The 20,250-nt window shown below is 45.1% G+C and overlaps 1 protein-coding gene across 2 annotated transcripts; it reads left to right on the top strand.

The window, feature by feature from the left end:
* Positions 1–754: 754 nt before the first annotated feature.
* LOC112543741 (polymeric immunoglobulin receptor-like) lies at positions 755–19,763 on the top strand. 2 transcript variants are annotated; one of them, XM_075909934.1, is made up of 10 exons: positions 755–1,075; positions 7,909–8,065; positions 9,568–9,948; positions 10,844–11,173; positions 11,327–11,656; positions 12,839–13,496; positions 15,241–15,356; positions 15,961–16,095; positions 17,370–17,476; positions 19,250–19,763. In XM_075909934.1, the coding sequence occupies exons 2-9, from the start codon at positions 8,029–8,031 to the stop codon at positions 17,438–17,440; spliced, it is 2,058 nt and encodes a 685-aa protein (XP_075766049.1). In that variant the 5' UTR covers positions 755–1,075; positions 7,909–8,028; the 3' UTR covers positions 17,441–17,476; positions 19,250–19,763. The 2 variants fall into 2 exon arrangements, with proteins under 2 accessions (XP_075766049.1, XP_025034349.2); XM_025178564.2 differs by having other exon boundaries at positions 757–1,075; positions 9,568–9,906; positions 19,250–19,752.
* Positions 19,764–20,250: the final 487 nt, after the last annotated feature.

Genomic DNA, 20,250 nt, shown 5'->3' on the forward strand with positions numbered 1-20,250 from the left:
AATGTGCTAAATCCCAAAGGCTGATTAGCTTCAATTTGCGAATTTCACTCAGTATTGCTCTGTGTGACATTACAATCCCTTTAAAGATTCCTCAGCATGAGATTACATGACTTTACCAAGAGTTTCCATTGTGAATGGCAAGGTGCTTGCCCTTGGTTTCAATTGGAAACCACCACCTGGAGGCTAGGAATGCTGGAAAGAACTGCTCAATATAAGGGACTTGTTTCCAGATACTTATATTTGTCATGCAGGGTCTGTGAGATCAAGAGGCAATAGACATGCTGTGCTTTCAATGAAGGAGTCACTCGACCTAGATTGTGAGCTCTTTGGGGCAGGGAAAAGCTTCATACAGCCCCTCTAGCACAGCAGAGTCCTGTTCCATGACAGGGGCTCCTAAGTGCTACTACAATAATAATGGTGGACTTTAGAAAGTTAGTACATTTTTCTTTCATTTGAACTGCCGATTTTTGGGGTGAGGGGAAAGATGCAGAAAGGTTCCACTAAAAGAGGTTAACACAAGAACTTCACATTAGAATCTTGGTTGGTCACATATCATTCAGTCTAAAAAGGATATTTGATTTCCTTTAACTCCACGCTTTGGACCAGAATGGGCTGCTTTGTGTTAAAACGTTTGCTAGTTGTCCAGAAAGCAGGGGAATTCCTTTCCTTCACCCTAGGAATTTCGGATCATAACTTCTTCTCCTTTAAAAAAATGTATTACCTCATTTAACACTTGTGAATAAAGGAACTTGAATACATAAGAGGAGGCTTTGGGGTTCCATATTCAGTATGCTGACAGTGCTACTCGCATTCTATCACGTCTGACACTTTCTTGGTGGGACTCTGTGACAGCAGCCTTGAAAGGAAACTCTTACAAGGGACCGGCTGTGAGAAGAATAAAAGCTTTAATGGGTCCATATGTAACTTTTGAACATTAATAAAAAAACTGGCATAAACATCAAGATCTGAACACTCGCTAACCGGATTGCAAGGTGGTAGATCCCTCAGCTGTCTAAATCCACCTTGGAATATGGCATAGAAGAAAGTCTACACTAAAGATTCACTCTAACCTAAGGTGAGTAAAATCAGTTTGCTCCTGGAGCAATGTGTTAAACTCATGGTAATCTGTGTGGATGAGTATTTTCTTAGGGGAGAATGGTAAGTGCTATCTACTTTATGTTGAGCTCGATGAGTTATTATTTCCAGATCCCAGGACAAAATTGGCATGGCGCATCATTTCGCCTCTACACATTCGGGTCTGACCAGCCATTATTAATTGTAGTTATTCACTATGAAATGGAAATGAAACTAACGATGACACCACAGACATGTGTACAATCCACAGAGAGATATAAATAGACACCTAAATCACCACAAGCTCAGTAACGGCACGGGAGTGATTTTTATTGCAGTTTGCAAAATTTTACTAAAAATTAACCCTGATACTGTCAGCTCCCTTGCAAAGCTTCATATAGAATTACTGAACGTCCCTGGTGCTGGAACAGCATTTACATTGGGAGAAGGGCTGGTCCTAACCAATTGGCGACCCCAGGTGACCACCCGGCTCTCCTGTAGGGTTGTCAGATGGTTTAAAAACACCGGACAAAAATCTGTCAAGCAAAAAAAAAGGGATCGGAGAGTAACCAGGGAAACCAGGGAGGATTCAGGAGGTTGGTCACAGCCCACCCATAAGACCGTCTCTGTCGGAGGCCCCTTGAAAATGGCAGCCCTGGGCAACCACCCAGCTCGCCTGCCCCTGAGACAGGCTCTGGTTGGGGGTGCTGCGTGCACCCTCCTGCCACACTTACCCCATTTACGCCCCTTGCTGGGGCCACAGATGGGAGCAGCTGAGATGCCCCAGTCTGAGGCCAGTGGTGGGGACCCTAGGAGGTAGCAGAGCCCCCAGGGCCAGCAGCTGGAGCGGGCTGTGAAGGCTCCAAGCATGGAGATGGTGGCTCGGATCCTGGGCAGCAGCAGAGAACTCAGGGACTGGGACCGTGGGGCTGGCAAATGGGACCCAAGATGGCAGCAGAGTTTCTGGGCACAGGCTGGCAGCTGGGACTGGTTCAGGAGGCCATGCTGGGCACCAAGACTGGGATGTTGCAGCACCTCCCCCCCACACACACACACCACACCCTTACTTCCCACAACAATCGGTACTGTGCAATGCGAAGAAGAATTGGCTTATTTTGGATGGTAACATGACACCTGTGCCCATTTTGTTGGGAAAAATAAGTAACATCTCTCTGTCCACCTGCAAACTTATCCCTTTACTTCCTCTCTTGGGTAAAGGACCCTCACCCTTCCCAGACCCCAAGAGTGGTGATTATCATGGCACGGGATAAAATTCATCAACAACCATGGACTCAACGCCTGTTCGTGTCTGATGCCTCTCTATTTCCTTCCATCTTTCCCTGTCCAGTGCAGAGTGGCTTAGTTTCCATAGACTAGCTCCGCACCAATCTACTATATCATCTACCCATTCTCTTGGGGTCTGCCTCTCCTCTTCAGACCATCCATTATGCCGAATACCAGGGTCTTAACTTTTCACTCATCGTTCATTCTGCAGATATGCCCGAAGAGTTGTAACTTCCGTTGTAGAACCTTCTGCAGTAGGTTCTCCTTCGGCTGTATCTTCAGATATAAATCTTCATTGGTGACCTTCTGCACCCCTCCTATTCTTAGGATCTTTCTAAACAGCTCCTCTTGAATGTCAATATCCTTCTCTTTGAATCTTTCGTTATCACCCATGTCTCACATACATACAATATGCTGCTAAATACACACATTTTCAAGATGCTCAGCTTCGTTTCTAAGCTAATCGCTTTACTTTTCAAGATCTTATCCATCGCCTTCAGACTCGCTCTTGCTTTCGCTAGTCTAGTTGCTATTTCCTTCTTACAGACTAGATAAGCCAGGTTGCTCCCCAAATACATGAACTTCTCTAGTTCGATCCCGTCTATACTGATCTTCCTTCCTATTTCCTTATCTCCAAATATTTTTAACTAATTCACCTGCCATCCCTGTAGCAAAGGGGTTGCCTATGCAAAGAAAGAGGATTTTTTTCCTTGGTCACCCATTTTGTTGACCCGTACTAGTTTAAACTTGTGTATTGATGAGCCATGGCAGTGGGCATTGAGATGGTTTGGGACCCCTGAAATGCCATCTGAGATGCTGAAGATACCACTGAGTATACCTTTTCCACCTCCCTTTAACTAGTCATGCTGTGCTAGACACTAAAGCCTCTGCCAGCAAAACATCCAGGTAAAGCCACACCCCATCACAGATACAGACACTGAGATGAGCTCTGGGAGAATGCAGCTGCAAGGGTCTTACAACAACACCTAGAAGTTCCTCTCGGAGTACAAACCCAAACTTAAATAACGTTTGCCTCCTTCCGCAGTGGGGCGGGAGGTATGCACAGCCTCCCCACCCCGCTTAGAAATTACATAAATAGGGTTATAGTATAAACCAGAAATAAGCGTATTAAGTATGAAAAGATGTAATGTTAAGTGGTCAGATTGTGAAGTGCCCACGGGTACCACATCAGAACTTTAATAAACGGAGGATGACAGCGTCATTGGCACGAATATAATGCCCGTGGCGACTCTCATAAGATTTTGCAGCAACTCTCTGCTGATTCTCAGTCACAGCTGGGTCCAAACCAGAAAGTTGCATCTCAACCTGCTGAACTTTGGATGCCTTTGAAATCAGGATATGTATTCGGTGTCCTTGGTCTCTCTCTATTTGCAATACGCTTTGTGCTAACATTGCCAGAGTAGCTCTGCAAAGTCTGGCATTAGGCTGCAGGAGCTAATGCCTGGTCCTGTTGAAGTCAATGTGAGCCGAATTCAGCTGGCCCACAATTTGGCTCCTGGGGTTTTATAAAGGTCTCTCGCTTCCTCACCAAATAGCCTGTTGATGCTGGGTGTTAACATACATTTGATGGTCCAAAGGCACCATGATCACCATCTGCTTTGACACCCTGCATGGCCCACGCCTACGAATCTCACCAGTCGGATTCATCCCTATACAGATTGGTGCTCCCCTCCTCGTGATCCTTGCGTGGCTCCTATGGAGTTGGACTTTGAGGCTGTTGAATAACATGGCAGCTCAAGAGGAGCAATGCAAAGGAGGCAGATTCGCTCTGGGGCTATTTGCGTTTGCACGGAAGGCAGTATTGGCCCAGAGGAGAAACAGAGATGAAATGAAATAAAGAAATGAGTGGCTGTCTTTGGAGACCTATGGACTGCACAGAAGGGGCTCTCGGACTCATCACAACCCATTCAGCATGTGGCCTGAAAAGAGAAGAGTGCTTTTCTGCAGCCCCTTTGCACACGGTGCATTGGTTTACCGTAGTGTAGCAAGAGCAAAGCTCACATGATTGAGCAGGAGTAACACACATGGCAAACAGCCACTTCTTGCCGCTGGCAGGATACGAGCCGCTTGGCTAGGTGGGGGCATGTATCCTACTCTGTAGCCATGTGCCCAGCCCCTTGTGTTCTCCTATAAGCCAGGGACCCTGCTCTGCTGCTTGTGTGCAGGCTCAGACTCTCTCTAGCATGTCCCATCACATGCTATTGAAGAGAGCACAGAGCCGGACGGAGCCCACACAGTCATAAAGAGAAGAGAACACAAACGTCTTGGCTGGCTTTTCCAAGTGCGGTGGTCTTTAGACACAAGATTTTTGCTGAATCCCATCATTGTCTTCCCCTCATCCTGCTCTCTTTCTCCCTAAGGATCTCAGGGGAGGAAGAGGCAAATGTGGCTGCTGGATTTCTTCTGAATTTAGCTAAGAAAAGCTAACAGACGTATTTCAAATCTGCCTGCATTTGAACTTCCACCCTCCCTAACATTGGTTGTTGGAGGAAATGGCACATGCAAAGGGGCAGTAAAGTCTAATGGTTGGAGCACGGAATTGGGAGTCACAGTTCTTGGGTTCCGTGCTCTACTCTGCAGCAGGCTCTAGGCAAGTCACTTTAACTTCTCCGCGCCTCTGTTTCCCATTCTATAAAGAGTCATGCTAATATTTCACCATTTCACTGCAGTGTTCGGTGTCAGTCCTATACTATTCCTTTATGGCTCCAATATGCCATTGAGAGACATGTCTGGGCCACAAGCAATGACCTGCCATGAACTATAAGAAAATCCATGAACCTTTATGTAGAAATTTTCATGACAACTGCTTTACAAAAGTGATTAAATAGCTTTGCAGTAGCCCAAACCCATGTTGATTTCAACCAAAAGATTTCTTAATCTTTTCATTTCCCTTTTCTTGCCTCCAGAAATGCTTTGAGGTGACCCCAGTAACCTCGCCACTACAATGTTCCCCTCCACTGTGCGCTTTTAGGGAGCTATGTTTTTAACCACACTGATTGAGCAACTCCTGAGTTAAGAATGGTCAGAACAAAAGCCTGTTCAGAACAAATCACCGACATGACCAAAAGTGAATTTTTAACTTGAGTGGGGAAGTAACTAAATGCTGTCTGCAAGGAGCTGGACTAAGAAACAGTGTCTCCATTCAGAGCTGAAATTGGCAGCAGAGCTGTCCAAAAAGTTCCAACAAGAAGCGAAGGAGAGGAAGAGAGTCTTTTTTGTTTGCAGATCATAAATACAGTTCTCCCCTTGATGTGGACAATCTCCTATTAATATGGTACTTTTGGGAAATCCCAGAACACCACCTGCACTTTCTGGGAGAGTTTGCTGAGCTGATAAAAATCTTAAATTTCTCTTCAGCTTTGGTTGCTCGAGGACTCAGAAAGGCCAATGAGAGCCCTTATTTAGGCAGATTTGTGCTTCTCGGAGAAACTGAGCATCATTCAGTGTCAGGATCATACACATTCAGACAGTTCTTCTCTCTCACTGTGCTTGCTTTCTGTCCTAAAATAGCCTTCCGTTGCAATGTAGCCAAGTGGTTTTAGCACTGAGACTCATGAGGTCTGGGTGCTAGGACTGGCTCTACCACTGACCGGCTGGCTGTGCCTCAGTTTCCCCCTCTGGAAAATGGGAACAACGATACCAACCTCCTTTGTCACTTTCTGGATGAACATCCCTGTATAAGGGCCAGGCATTATTATTGTTCAATTGTCAACAGGCCCCATCTCTTGCATCCAGAACAATACTGGAAACCCAGTGATTCTATACCACCATGTTACATTTGTTTGGCTGATGTTTGTCCTGCCCTCATTTTGTAAATCCACTGCAATGTTCCCTGGCAGTGGTCCCTGTAAGCCGTGCACTTGTGCAGTCACCCAGGAGATATTCAAATGCTGCCCCACTCATTAGCAGTGTGCCCACAGCTAGCTTTTTTGTTGCTACTCATGGTGCACAGTCCCACATTCCGTGGTGCACATAAATTTATTCTGCAGACGAGTGGGAAAAGTCTGCACCTCGAGAGAAAAGATTCGAGGGAACATTGCTTCCTGGTTGATATAATTTGTATATTGTCCACTTACATCACTGTACAAATAACAAAGTGTATTTATTTTCTGAATAGAATCTGGTCTAGTGATTACAGAGTAGGACTCTGCCAGGATCTCAGCTACAGAGGCACAGGTCAAGGCCCACACTGGAGAGGACTGGAGACCAGGGTTCCCAATTCAGTTTACAGGGTCAATACCAGAAGCAGCAATACATACCGATTTCAGGTTATCAGGTCAGGTTGCAGTTGAGACCAATGCGCTGGGTTGGAGCCACATGAACCTGATAAAGTTGGGTTAGTGGAACTTTGGATGTCCATCTTGTAAAATAGCTGCCACTTCATGCAAGCAAGAAGGTCACGTAGTCTGAAAGTATGAGGAAAGTGAAATATTTTATCATGCAAAAAGCTTGCCCAGTAACAAACATGCACCGAGTGATAGTTTGTTATGCAGCTTGCTACTATAAAAAGAATTACAACTGTATCTTGAGATAAAACACACTGCGGTGGGTTCTCGCTAGCATTGCAAATAAACTACTCTCCATACATTTGCTGAGTCTGAGACTCACTTCGACAGAACAGAAAGAGAGCCAGGGGTCCGGTGCAGAACGAGGGAACAAGAGTGGGCATCAGGAACTAGGAACAAGATAAGAGAACAGGAGCATGTAATGGGGTTTGTTGCAGCTGCAAGCCAGGCAGCCTACTAGCGGCAGGGTCACTAAGGTTACGTCTACACAGCAGGGCTAAAGTTGAATTCAGCAACACCACTTCAGCTATGTCAATTGCATAGCTGAAGTGGACGTAGCTTAATTCGGCTTTTGGCACTGCCTACACGGCAGGAAGTCGAAGGAAGAACACTCTTCCTTTGATTTCCCTTACTGCTTGTGAAATGAGGGTTACCATGAGTTGGAGTAAGAAGTCCTCCAGCTTGACATTATTTTGAAATAAAGGCTTGTAGTGTAGACATGCATTATGTTATTTCGGAATAACATTAGTTATTCCAGAATAACGCTGCTGTGTTTTCCCTAAGCCTAAAATAGCATGCTTGCATCAGTGATGGAACATGGCTGGCTCCACCTGTTATGACTGCTGCAAATGAGACATCCGGTGGTAGTTGGATCTGTGAGACTCTTAGGCTGTCGTCCGCTACTTCACTAAAGCTATCAGGTGGCAATGTGGATGCACAGGTGTCCAGGAGCTAGCAGAGAGATAGGCAGGACAGTCGGGTTCTAGACCCAACTCTGCAAATGACTGTGATTTTGGGCAAGTTGCTTCTCGATGCAAAAGGCTCTAAGATCCTTACAGCGAAGCACAAAGGCCCTATTGTCTTCAACAGATATCATCCCATTGGAGCTGAGAAATTTCACGCTGGCTCGGATTTTCAAAGCACCAGAAGTTAGATGAAATTTCTGTGCAGTTTTGGTGTCTTGTTTCCAGACCCTGGAAAATCCCAGCATTGCATTTTTATTTTTTTTAATGTCTGATGACAGGTAAAAGGAAAAACGAATCAGTACTGCAGATTTGGTGCCTGAATTTGAAAGAGCATCTTGAGTTCAACGGCCAAAGTCCAGTTCAGATGTCTGCCTTGTGAACATTTTTGGAGATTACACATGGCTGTCTTCATTGTTTTATTGACTTTGCTACAAGGTGAGTAGCTGGGAACCACATTCCTCATGCAAGTCACCATAATAAAAGTGAGAGTACACCACACTTGCAGGGGACAAAGGTAAATCTGGCTTTAAAATGAAGGAACATCCCTCCTTACATGGAGCAGCTGGAGCATTATGGCCCTATCTGCACAATGGCTAGAAGACACACACATCCGTCCAACAGGGGTGGTGTAAGCAGTCTTGTTATAGACTTGTCAGACCCAGAATATTAGAAAGAAAAGGTGGGAAATGCAGTACCTTTTATTGGACCAAATTCTGTTGATGAGAGACAAGCTTTTAAATTAGACAGAGCTCTGAAGAAGTTAATCCTATATAAGGGTGTGTCTAGACTACAGGGTTTTGTTGACAAAAGTGGACTTTTGTCGACAAAACTATACCTGCATCCACACTGCCTTTGAGTTATGTTGACATAACGTCGACAAAACTCAGCAGTTTTGTCGACGTATGTAAACCTCATTCTCCGAGGAATAACGCCTTTTGTCGACAGAGTTCTGTCGATAGAAGGCATTATTGCATCTACACTGTCCTTTGCGTCCACACTGTTTTGTTGACAAAGTGGCTTGCTTTGTCGACAGAACTGGATGTAGTCTAGATTATCTTTGTTGACAGAAGCTTTGTCGACAGTATCTGTCGACAAAACTTCTGTCGACAAAACCCTGTAGTCTAGACATACCCTAAGATATTACCTCCTGCTTGTCTCTCAAACAGGGGTGTTGTGAAAATTAAAGTGCTTTTAGCGTTAAATGCCTTATTCTCCACTGCACTGCACTTCGTGCTGCCATTAATATCAGTGCAAAGTGAGAGCAGAGGAATATGAAAAGCTTTTCAGATCAGAAGGCTCGTGTTTTACACCCATGTTACACTAGTGTAAAATGACAACCCAAGATGTGGGGTAAGAGTGTCTCCATTTGTGGCCTGACTAAAAAGCCCACAAGTCCTTGGGAAAATGCATTTGCAAAGTAGGTGTAAAATGCTACTACTGCCATGAGTATTTTTGGAAGCATTTGATATAGATGCCAATGAATGCATGGCCTGCAAGATAACAGCTCCTGTCGGCACTATGTATTTCTGATTATTTTGGGATTTGCTTGTCACTAAATAGAGCCCATAATCTGCATGGCCAAAATACTGCATGCATCATTCTGCTTTTAAACTCAGGCAAAATCCCTGTTGGCATTAATAGGAGTTTTACTTGGCTCAGGACTGTGCTGTAACAGAGTAGGAGCTCAAAGTTTCTCTCTCTGTGCTGATTCACAATGCAAACAAAGGGCTTTATCCAAGCACAGTGCAAAAAACACGGGATTTGAGAGACCTGGGTCTGATCTACAGTAACTTATACCTTATGCAGAATAAATATTACATTTTGTGGGCAAGATCTTTGGCAGGTGAAAATCAGTAAGATGCCCATGCCTTCCATGCTGTTGAGGTTCTGGTCCTCTATTTGGCTAATCCATGTTCTACATTTTTTTTTAAACACAGTGTCAAGTGCCTTATATGGACCAAGGCTATTGATAGGTGAAGTTGGAGGATCGGTCACCATCAAATGTATCTATCCAACCATTAAAGCCAACAGATATAGCAGAAAATATTGGTGTAAAATATCAGGACCCGGAAGTGTTTGCAACTCCATCATTTCTACGAGCCCTTTCACCTCTACAGATCACAAAGAGAGAGCATCCATCACAGACTTCCCTAAAAATGGCACATTCACAGTGCAAATGACACAGCTGGAGCAGAAAGACACTGGGGCTTACAGATGTGGCATTGGCAGAAATAACAACGTCTTATTTGTCAGCGTAAATCTGACAGTTTTGGAAGGTATAGTAGCTGGGGGTTTTCACAACAGGCTGATTGCAAAAGGTAGAGCTCTCTTCTGAGCCTGCAAAACCAGCTTTGTAATATTCTGGTGCCACAGTTACAGTGAGTCTTTTGGAACCACTATTCTGAGGCCAGGTCTACACTACGGGAGAATGTCGACCTAAGATACACAACTCCAACTATGTGAATAGTGTAGCTGGAGTTGAAATACCCTAAGCTGAATATCTGTAGCATCCCCGTTGTGGGAGGTCGATGGGAGAAACTTTCCCATTGACTTCCCTTGCTCCTCGCAACCCTGTGAAGTACTGGGGTTCATGGGGGTGCCATCGGCATTTGATTTAGCGCGTCCTTACTAGACCTGATAAATCAAACCCTGGAAGATGGATCTCCAGTGTGTCAATCTCTGAGTAAGTATAGACAAGGCCATGGACAGTGAGTATAAGAGGTGGGGGAAGGCATTGCCTTCCCAAGCTGGGAGGCATGGCCCTACCCACACTCTGTCCACAGCTTCAGCATGGCTCCCGGGCTTCAGCCACACTGAGGCTGAGGAGGCCGGGGCAATGTTCCCTCCCCATGCTCCAGGGCAGGGATGCTCCTGTGGGAGGCCGGAGGCAGAAAGGGTGGGGTTGGGGGTATCCCCCTGCAGTGGTGGGTGGGCTTGACTCCTCTGAGGGACAGGTCCTACGGCAGAAGGACCTACGTTTACCCACCACCCATGGACAAGGCCTAAATGTTGACTAATGAGCATTTCAATCCAAAACAGTGGTTGTTGCAACAACTGTGATGTCTCATTCATACCTCCCCATCCCCTTAGTAAAGACCAGTTATTCACTTTCCAAACATCAGATTTTACTGAAATAGCTGTTAGGAAATAGAAAAAGACAACTGGTCCAATAGGAGTTGCATTAAGTTGTTCTAGTATGTTCTATTCAAACAGGTTCTAATGTGCCCAAATCACCAGACCTGGTACTTGGGGAGCTCAGAGGATCAGTGACAATACATTGCCAATCTGAAAACATCACAGATAGTGGAAGGAAATACTGGTGCAAACTGGGAAAAACTGGCTGTACTGTCATAGCGGACTCTACTGGTTACGTAGGCAGGAATTACGAGGGAAGGATCTCTATAACCTCTGAAGAAAGCTCTGGCACGTTCAAAATCTTGATAAACAGACTAAAGATGGAGGACTCTGGACTGTATAAGTGTGGGGTAGCCATGCTTGGGCACCCTGGAAATGCAAGAACCATCGATCTGCAAGTGACTAAAGGTGAGTCTAGAAAGAAAGAGCCGTTATTTTTTAGAAAGTGCTGAGGTTTGCAAACAGTATTCCCCCCAAAACCCAACATGTGTTTGTAGGGACTTCAAAGCAGCATCATTTAAAGAGTCTGTAAGGCTAAGCTGGTATATTCTCCACCTATAGAGTCAACCATTCCTGGAGCACTCAAGTTCCTGAGTGGAGCAGAAGGAGGCTGGGTGTCTGCCAAGTGCCACTACAATCCACAAAGGAATTATGAGATAAAATACTGGTGCAGGTGGACGGAAGTTGGGTGTTCCCTTATGGTTGATACCAGTGGATTCATAAAGGAGGCACATCAAGGAAGAATTCAGATCATCAGCGACAACCAGGAAAATGGGACTTTCACGGTGGTGATGAGCCAACTGGAAGAAGTGGATGCAGGATGGTACTGGTGCGGAGCTAAAGATGGAGAGACAGAGCAAACCTCCTCCATGAAGTTACACATTCAAAAAAGTAAGTGATTTGAGGGACTTAGCCCATCGGGATTAATACCCCTTCCTTTCATGCTCTGCTATTCTGCTCTATCATAGCCCATGTGTCCCTCCCAGCCACAGGTGATAAGAAAAGTCATTGCGTTGAGCAGTAAGCTCTGTTCTCCTTAAGTCTCATCACAGAATAGAAAGGACAGAACTGGAGATGTCTGGTAACATCGAGACGATGAGGGAGATTTTCAAATGCACAGATTGAAATTTGGTGCCCAATTCCCATCGGCTTTAATGGAAGCTGGATCCTTACCTATAGTTCAGGAATAGGGAAACTTTTTTAGGTTGGGAGCCACTGACCCACAGAAAAAAATCAGTCAGGCACAAGCAAAAAAAAAAAAAAAAATGCTGGGGGGTGGAGGGTATGAGGGGGACAGCCCTGAGCCTTGGGGGCAGATCCAAGCAAGCCAGAGGCTGCCTCTGGGCCTTAGGTTCCCCATTTCAGCTTTATGCCTTTGAAAAGCTCTCTAATGATTGTTATTATTTACTTTGCATGTTATTGTAGGGCCTCGTAGGCTCCACTGTGCTACGTGCCTTGAAGAGCGCCTGTCAAACTTCTCAACCTCAATTTTTTAACAATTACCCAATTGGTTCAGATAGTTAGGTTATTCACCTCCAAACACCAATTTAAGGCACAAGCTTTGTCAGAAAAAAATATATTTTCCAGTCTTTAGATCTTGTATTTAGAAATAAACACTGATGTTCCCCAGCATTTAGATATTGAGCCCTATAGCAGAAAACCCTCCAACAACGAATAATGGAGTCACTACTTCAGCAACAGGGATCCACTGTCTATTTTGCATGTCTGCACAGTCAGCGGTTTGTGTGTGCGTGCAGTTTCCAGAGTTTGCAAGGCAGAAATAGCGACCGTTAGCAAAAGTGTCTGACTTGCCAAAAATGATCGTGGGTTTCCATTAATACTCATACATCATATTATGTAAAGTCAAAGGCCTCCGTGAAAAAGACATGGTCCCTTTTGTGCTGCATGTTTACCCATGACACAGAGTGCAAGGTGAAATGAAAGAGGTGGAGAGATGCTACCAGGAAGGATGCCTTGTTTAATTCACTGGTAAAAATTGCCAGACCTGCAGAGGGTAAGTATTCAAGCCCCGAAATAATGTATTTTCTTCGTTACAATCATGCTCTTCTCTAGGGCCGAGAACATTTGCATCTGGGCGCACAGTATCACCACCATCTGGGCCGATAACATCTGCATCTGGGCGCACAGGATTTCCACCATCTGGGCTGGTAACATCTGCATCTGGGCACACAGCATCAAGATCTGCATCTGGGTGCACAGCATCACCACCATCTGGGCCGGTAACATCGGCATCTGGGCGCACAGCATCACCACCATCTAGGCCAGTAACATCTGCATCTGATCGCACAGCATCACCACCATCTGGGCCGGTAACATCTGCATCTGGGCACACAGCATCAACATCTGCATCTGGGCGCACAGCATCACCACCATCTGGGCCAGTAACATCTGCATCTGGGCGCACAGCATCACCAACATCTGGGCGCATAGCATCACCAACATCTGGGCCAGTAACATCTGCATCTGGGCGCATAGCATCACCAACATCTGGGCCAGTAACATCTGCATCTGGGAGCACAGCATCACCAACATCTGGGACGGTAACATCTGCATCTGGGAGCACAGCATCACCAACATCTGCTATCTCCAGAATCCCCAATCATGTCAGTGTCATAGATCAGACATATCCCATGAGCACAGTCACAGAGGGAATATTGGAAAAAACGTCAGATGCCAAATTTGCAACCGTTAGCAATGCAGTCCATGTCAGGTACATTAATGAACATGTCTTCCCCAATCATCATTGCCGGGGTCAGCTTACAAGTCTAGTCAGATTATTTTATTTCCATTCATTTAAAACAGTTCATACACAGAAAAGAGAAACATCAGCTCCTGAAGCAACGCCCAAGAGAGCCATCAGCTCCTTGGGCTCCCAGGCAAGGTGTGTGGGGGGAGGGCTGGCTCCACACTCCCATGAGGGGTGGGGCCTCAGGCAGAAGGGGCGGGGCTGGTACCAGTTAGCCCTCAGTGCTGCCCAGACCATATTTCTGCTTCCCAATAATTTTAACTGGGCGCAAATGTTTTTCTTCACTTCCTGTCCTAAACTGGTTGCGTAATGTGGCTATGAGCAGCTGTTCCCTGATGCCTCCTATAGCTTTGTTGACCTGTTTATAAGGAGCTTTGGGGGTTCACAATGGAGAAAAATCTATGGTAATATTACAAATGGAATAGCCAAAAGGAATGAGGCAATTGTGCAGGGGGTCAGACTAGATGATCATAATGGTCCCTTCTGACCTTAAAGTCTATGAGTCTATGAGTCTAAGATCAGAGTGGCTAATGATTGTGGGAAAAGCTATGGACGTGCCCTGGGGGGTCTTGTGCTTCTAGGCAGATACAGTTCGCCTCAGAGGCTCCCTGTGACCCTCCACACAACCTCTTGTCCTTTACTAGAGGCACGGGTCACAGCCTACTGAGCCAGCCTCATCATAGGCAAGTCCAAGGACCAGGGCCGGCCCACATTTTAGCACTTGAGCTCAAATGATACCCCCATGCCCCTTTTCTCCTGCCTGCCTGTTATGTCTCTTGTGCCCTCCCTCCTCCAGCACCGCACTCCCCCATCTCTGTGCATCTAGAGCAGAGAGAAGACATCTGCACCAGCAGCAGAGACAATTGTCTACACTCAGGGTCCTAGTGGCGTCTCCCCCTCCCCCACAGTCTAGGCAGCCGCCTCAGTTTGCCTCATGGTAAGGCCAGCCCTGCCAAGGACTGGGGCAAAGCCCCTCCGTAGTCTTGGTCTCCCCCATCAGGTGCAGACTCTAGTGGCATGGGGAAGAGTTGGGAGGAATCTGGGCCTACCCACTACTCTGGGTTCCAACCCAGGTACTCCAAGGCAGTAGCACCTGGCAGTGTTTCAGTTTTGCAGCCTTCTTCCTGGCACACTTCCCTCCTTGCAGACCTCAGTTCTCCACCAGCGCCCTTCTTCCTCTCAGCCCGTGGCTTTTTCTTTCCTGAGAGGAAGCCTTTTAAACTGGCCCCAGCAGACCAGATGAATTGGAGTGAAAGTTACAGAAGGAGGGGTATATACAAGGAAGGAAAAAGTGTCTTGTATTAATGAAGCTAATCAAGTCAGGGTGGAATTGGGTCATTCATATCATTTGGTGTGGAGATGTGAATATCCAGGGAGGGGAAATTGAGTTAGTAATGCATTAACCAGTTGAGATCCTTATCAATTTAGGATTGAATAGAGTTGAATTTGCAAATTCCATTGAGTTTTGGGGCACAGTCATAAGCAGCTACACCTCCGAATCAAACTCCAGCTCTTATGACGTAGCCTCTAATTGATCTTGTGGACTGTTCTCCTTTGAATCAGGTGGAGAGTTTACCACTTTTTTGTTTCACTCTTCAAACTGCAGAAAACAGATGCACTGAATGCAAACACAGGCTGTGCTAAGGCACTTTGTATGTACAATCCCTGTCACTCAATCCCAGCTAATCTCGATGCTTTATTTTTCCAGCTCATCAACCAGTGAACTGCAATTTCTTCCAATTGTGATGACAGTCCTTGTGCTGCTGTTTCTTGTCCTTGTTATTATTCTTATCTTTATTAAAGTAAAGCGTCAAAAGAAGAAGGGTAAGTCAGAGTAGCAACCCTCTGCTGGTGGTTTTCATGTTGTGTTTAGCCATGTGTCTTTGTTTTCCGCACACAACCCCTCTAAATCTCTCCAAACTGCCTTCTACACAGACGGGCATTTTGTACACAGTTCAACGTAGCCTGAAAAAGCAGACACCTACACAGTGAAGTTACCTATATGAAAACTTTACTTTAGATCAGAAATAAGAAAGAACAAAAGTAAAGGCCACTCAAACAAAGCAGAACCTGCTCTTTGTGTATTGGAGTCGGTGACAAAAAGATCCCCTTGGCTTTTATGGTGCAGGATCAGGATCTCAAGACTTGCTGTTCCATACAAACTCCTAGCATGCCAGCTCTTTTCCGAATGGTACACAGATTTACTAAAAAAAAAAATCATGCTGGTGAAATGAAAATGCTGTTAAATGTCACTGAAGAATACATTATATGAAATTTGAGATTTTAGAAACTGAAAGAGAGTTTTAATGAATAAAGTGTCTAGCAGGGTTCTCTTACTCAATAACAAAGAAAAACAACAAGAAACTACAGGCCTGAACATATGCCTATTGAAATCAATGAGAGTTTGTCTTTGTATCTTTTTTTAAAGAGCTGAACAGACGTTCTATTAAAAACCTTGAAGCAACAGTAAACTTGACTGATTTAAAGTTCTTAGACGAGCAAATGCTGGAGGAAAACATGGATCTAGCAAAGCCATATAAACCTAAGATGGGCGATGACAAAGGTAAACACATGTTCTGGATTCTGGGCTACTAATATCGTCTCCCGGGTTAGAGAAGAGTTAAACGAAACTAAAGTCTGTGTAAATGGCACTGTCAGTAAGAGCCAGGGAGAGATGCAGAAGCAAAGACCCACCCCCAAAACATGGCAAGAAGTTTTTCATTGAGATTTCAGGTTTTTAAAAAAACCATTGACCACTCCCTAAGTGAGTTGGAAAAAGCCCAACCCTAAAGTAACCTTTTCTTGTAAGAAGTTTTCATTGACATATCAAAAACTTACATTTGTTTACCACCTTGAAAATCATGTAATTGATTCTACTTTTTGCCTGATTCCATTTCTGAGCATTAATGCATCCCCATATTTAACAGTTAGGCTGGACCCTAATCCCATCAGTTTCAGTGGGAGCTGAATGGATTTGCGCAAACTCTTTGTCCCAATCTTAGTATCCCTCTAGTTAGTTTAGAATTTTCTGTAGCACCATGTATGTGGAGTCCCATACTAAGTTGTGAGTGTCTAACTTCTGCTTCTAGCCAATCAGTATATCTAAGGGTAATATTCTCCTGGAAGGATCAGAGTAATGGAAGTTCTATGCTGAGGGTTTGCCAGAGAATATCCTATATTTGTACTCATACAGTATAGGCAGTAGGGGTACGTCTAGACTCCAAGCTTCTGTCGACAAAGAGCGTCTAGACTACATCCAGTTCTGTCGACAAAGCAAGCCGCTTTGTCGACATGACAGTGTAGATGCAAAGGACAGTGTAGATGCAATAACGCCTTCTGTCGACAGAACTCTGTTGACAAAAAGGTGTTATTCCTCATAGAATGAGGTTTACAGTCGTCGACAAAACTGCTGAGTTCTGTCGACGTTATGTCGAGAGAACTCAGCGTCAGTGTAGATGTAGGTATAGTTTTGTCGACAAAAGTCCATTTTTGTCAAGAAAACCCCGTAGTCTAGACACACCCTAGGTGTCTGCACTCACACTGCTGGTCAAAGAATATAATTTTATATCCTGAATATAACAAAAAAGGCTCCCTGATTCCTTTACCTAATTCCATGGCTTTAAGCCATTGGCTTTAACAGACTTTGGATCAGACTCCTTGTTCAGTTTATAAAATTATTGGTGGTTTGTTTACTCAAAGCGAATGAGTTTGAGCTTTTCCTCGTGTGCAGCCATTTGAAAGTATTTGATTTCTCATGACCTATCAAAGGGCTAGACAGAAGGCTTTTTTGTTCCTGATGTTGCAATCATGCCATTCTCTTCTGTTCCATGTGTGCAGAGCATTCTTCACCACTTATGAAAGATCCGGGTGGCCTAGATGAAAACCTCTCAGTTTTTCTAAGAAGATAAACAGTCGGGGATCTGTCCGAATATTAGTGGCCTTGGGTAAGGAACTCCTGTAGGAAGCAACTGGGACATTGGGAAAAGCTTAAGAGAGCCCCATTTTGTGGCATTTGATATCAGTAAAATTTACACGTCTGCATTCAGCAACAGCCAAAACAGGAAGAAATTTACAATGATTTGATGACATGTTGTAAATTCCCTGCTAGTGTAAATAGGTGAAACACCCAAAAGAGTTGTACCACTTATTCCAGCAGAATATTTGGTTCACAGAATACACAATTTTTCATTAGACTGCATATATGCAGCTGCACCTCCGAATCAAACTCCAGCTCTTGTGACATAGCCTCTAATTGATCTTGTGGACTGTTCTCCTTTGAATCAGGTGGAGAGTTTACCACTTTTTTGTTTCACTTTTCAAACTGCAGAAAACAGATGCACTGAATGCAAACACAGGCTGTGCTAAAGCACTTTGTGTGTACAATCCCTGTCATTCAATCCCATTTAATCCCGATGCTTTATTTTTCCAGCTCATCAACCAGTGAACTGCAATTTCTTCCAATTGTGATGACAGTCCTTGTGCTGCTGTTTCTTGTCCTTGTTATTATTCTTATATTATTCTTGTATAATGCTGCATATAGTAACATAACCTTGAACAAAAATTTACAAATTACTATGGTATGTGGCCCCTTACTTTAGAATGATACAATGTTTTTACAAGGGACTTTTATTAAAAACTAGACAATTAGACCGTCATAAAACAGGATTTTCAGATCTTTCCTTCATGTCAGTTTTCTCTCCTGAGCCTCCGGTCTCTCTCTCTCTCCTCCTCCTACTGCCTTCCCTCCCCAAGCTCTCCTCCATCTCCTGCCTCTCTTTCTCTGTCTCTCTCTTTCTCTTCTCCTCCCCCTCCTGCCTCTCATTCGGGGGGCCGTGGAACCCAAACGGTCGCTTATGCCACGTGCTCCCATGCGGTGGCCTGGCTGAGCGGTGCAGAAGTCAGCTGAGCACCACAGCGAGAGGCGAAGGGGAGCAGTGACATTCACGGCCAGGGGGTAGGGCCTGGAGCTGCTGTCACGCCGCACGTAACTGCCTCGCCCCCCTTCCCCTCCCACCATGGCACTCGGCTGACTTCTGCGCCGCTCAGCCGGGCCGCCACGGGAGAGCAAGAGGTGCAAGCGAGCATTTGGGCCCCGCACTCCCGATGCACCACGGGCCGCCCAGAGGGAACAGCCAGCATTTCAGGCAACAGTGCTGCCCAGAGGGAACAGCCAGCATTTCAGCGTTACAGACTCACAGACACTGGGCTACTATATATATGATATTTGAGATGTCTAATATATGAGAGAGAATTTATAGAATCAAATCTAGGGCTTTGGGGAAAAAAGCAATGAGGCATTTTACATTTTGAGAGTCCAAAAGAGTAAGAACAGAGGCCAAGAACCCCACTAATTCTCATTGGATTATGAGTGCCCATTTTGAAATAACTTAAAAGGAGCAGGAGTGGGGAACCTAAGGGGCCAGATGCGGTCCCTGGCTTGCCTGGATCCTGCCCCTGGGGGCTCAGGACTCCTCCCCACCCCCAGCATGGAGGAGACTAAGCTGGCACTCCAGGCCCTGCTGCCCCCACCCAACTGATTTTTCTGTGGGTCAGCAGCCCCCAAACCAAAAAAGGTTCCTCAACCCCTATTTTAGAGGGTGGGTGCTTAATGTTTTCTGAAAAATCAGGCCCCATTACTAACATTGCCCAGTTTTCATATAAGTACTTCATATTAGCCAGAAACAATAGCAGCTAATATTTTCTCTCTGTTTTTGCAGGGATTCCATGGAAAATGTTGCTCCCCCAATTACATCTGCCCACCACCCACAGTGAAGTACCAATTGCTGAAGTCTCAAGGGAACTCAGGGTGTGCACAAGCTAAGATAGACACCGCTATAAATTGCATATTGCACAGCTGAACTCTTAGCTTATTCCCATCTTCAAAAGGGATGTATTTCATGTCATAGGTAGTGATCGTGCAGAAGAACTACAGATTGCACAGTTAGTTGCACTGTTTGCTAAACCCAGAATAAAATGTCTATCTTACAGCCAAGATATTTCTATGTGTAACTCTTATGGAGCAACCCATCTCTTTTATATGTATACTAAAGACAAAACATTTATGATTAAAGGCTATTTAGAAACTTCAAGAGGCACACAGAAGCATCTATGTGGCACATTAGCCATCATGAATGTGTATGGATACTAAGCTTGAATGAACGACAGACTGAAATGCATCTTATGTATCTTATAGACAGGGCTCGCCAAGTGGCAGCGAGCCCTGCTCGCCAGCTACGCGGAAGCGCATGCTGCTCATGCACAGACTACACTGCACATGCGCTGACCACGCTGCACGGCCCCACCAGGCTAAAATCTACTCGCCACGGGAGAGTAGATTGCTTAATTTGTCGAGCCCTGCTTATAGAGATGGACAAAAATTAAGGTGTGGTTTTGGCTTTTGAGATGCCTCATCTGTCAGACTTTGTTTTGGAAAACAAAAATCAGGGGCAGTTTATATCTGAGATTCATATCTAAGGCCATATATTCACTCTGCAACGTTCAATGATGCTGTGATCAATCTTCCGGAGTTTGATTTAGCCCATCTAGTTAAGACCGGCTAAATCAAACTCAGAAGGCGCCCTCATCAACAGCAGGTACTCCTGCTCTTGTGAGTAGTAAGGGAAGCCGATGGGAGTGTTTCCTCCCATCAGCCTCCCACTGTGGGGACACCAGGGAAACTCAAATCAAGGAATGTTGACTCCAGCTAAGTAATTAATGT

The sequence above is a fragment of the Pelodiscus sinensis genome, chromosome 27 (genome assembly GCF_049634645.1).
Source record: "Pelodiscus sinensis isolate JC-2024 chromosome 27, ASM4963464v1, whole genome shotgun sequence".
Classification (NCBI taxonomy): domain Eukaryota; kingdom Metazoa; phylum Chordata; order Testudines; family Trionychidae; genus Pelodiscus; species Pelodiscus sinensis.

Bases quoted from the DNA above. Each gene is read 5' to 3' on its own strand.
- LOC112543741 (XM_075909934.1), top strand. From the start codon at position 8,029: ATGGCTGTCTTCATTGTTTTATTGACTTTGCTACAAG. The intron at 11,657-12,838 runs GTAAGTGATTTG...GCTCTTCTCTAG, and splicing joins GAAGTTACACATTCAAAAAA to GGCCGAGAACATTTGCATCT. The intron at 15,357-15,960 runs GTAAGTCAGAGT...CTTTTTTTAAAG, and splicing joins AAAGCGTCAAAAGAAGAAGG to AGCTGAACAGACGTTCTATT.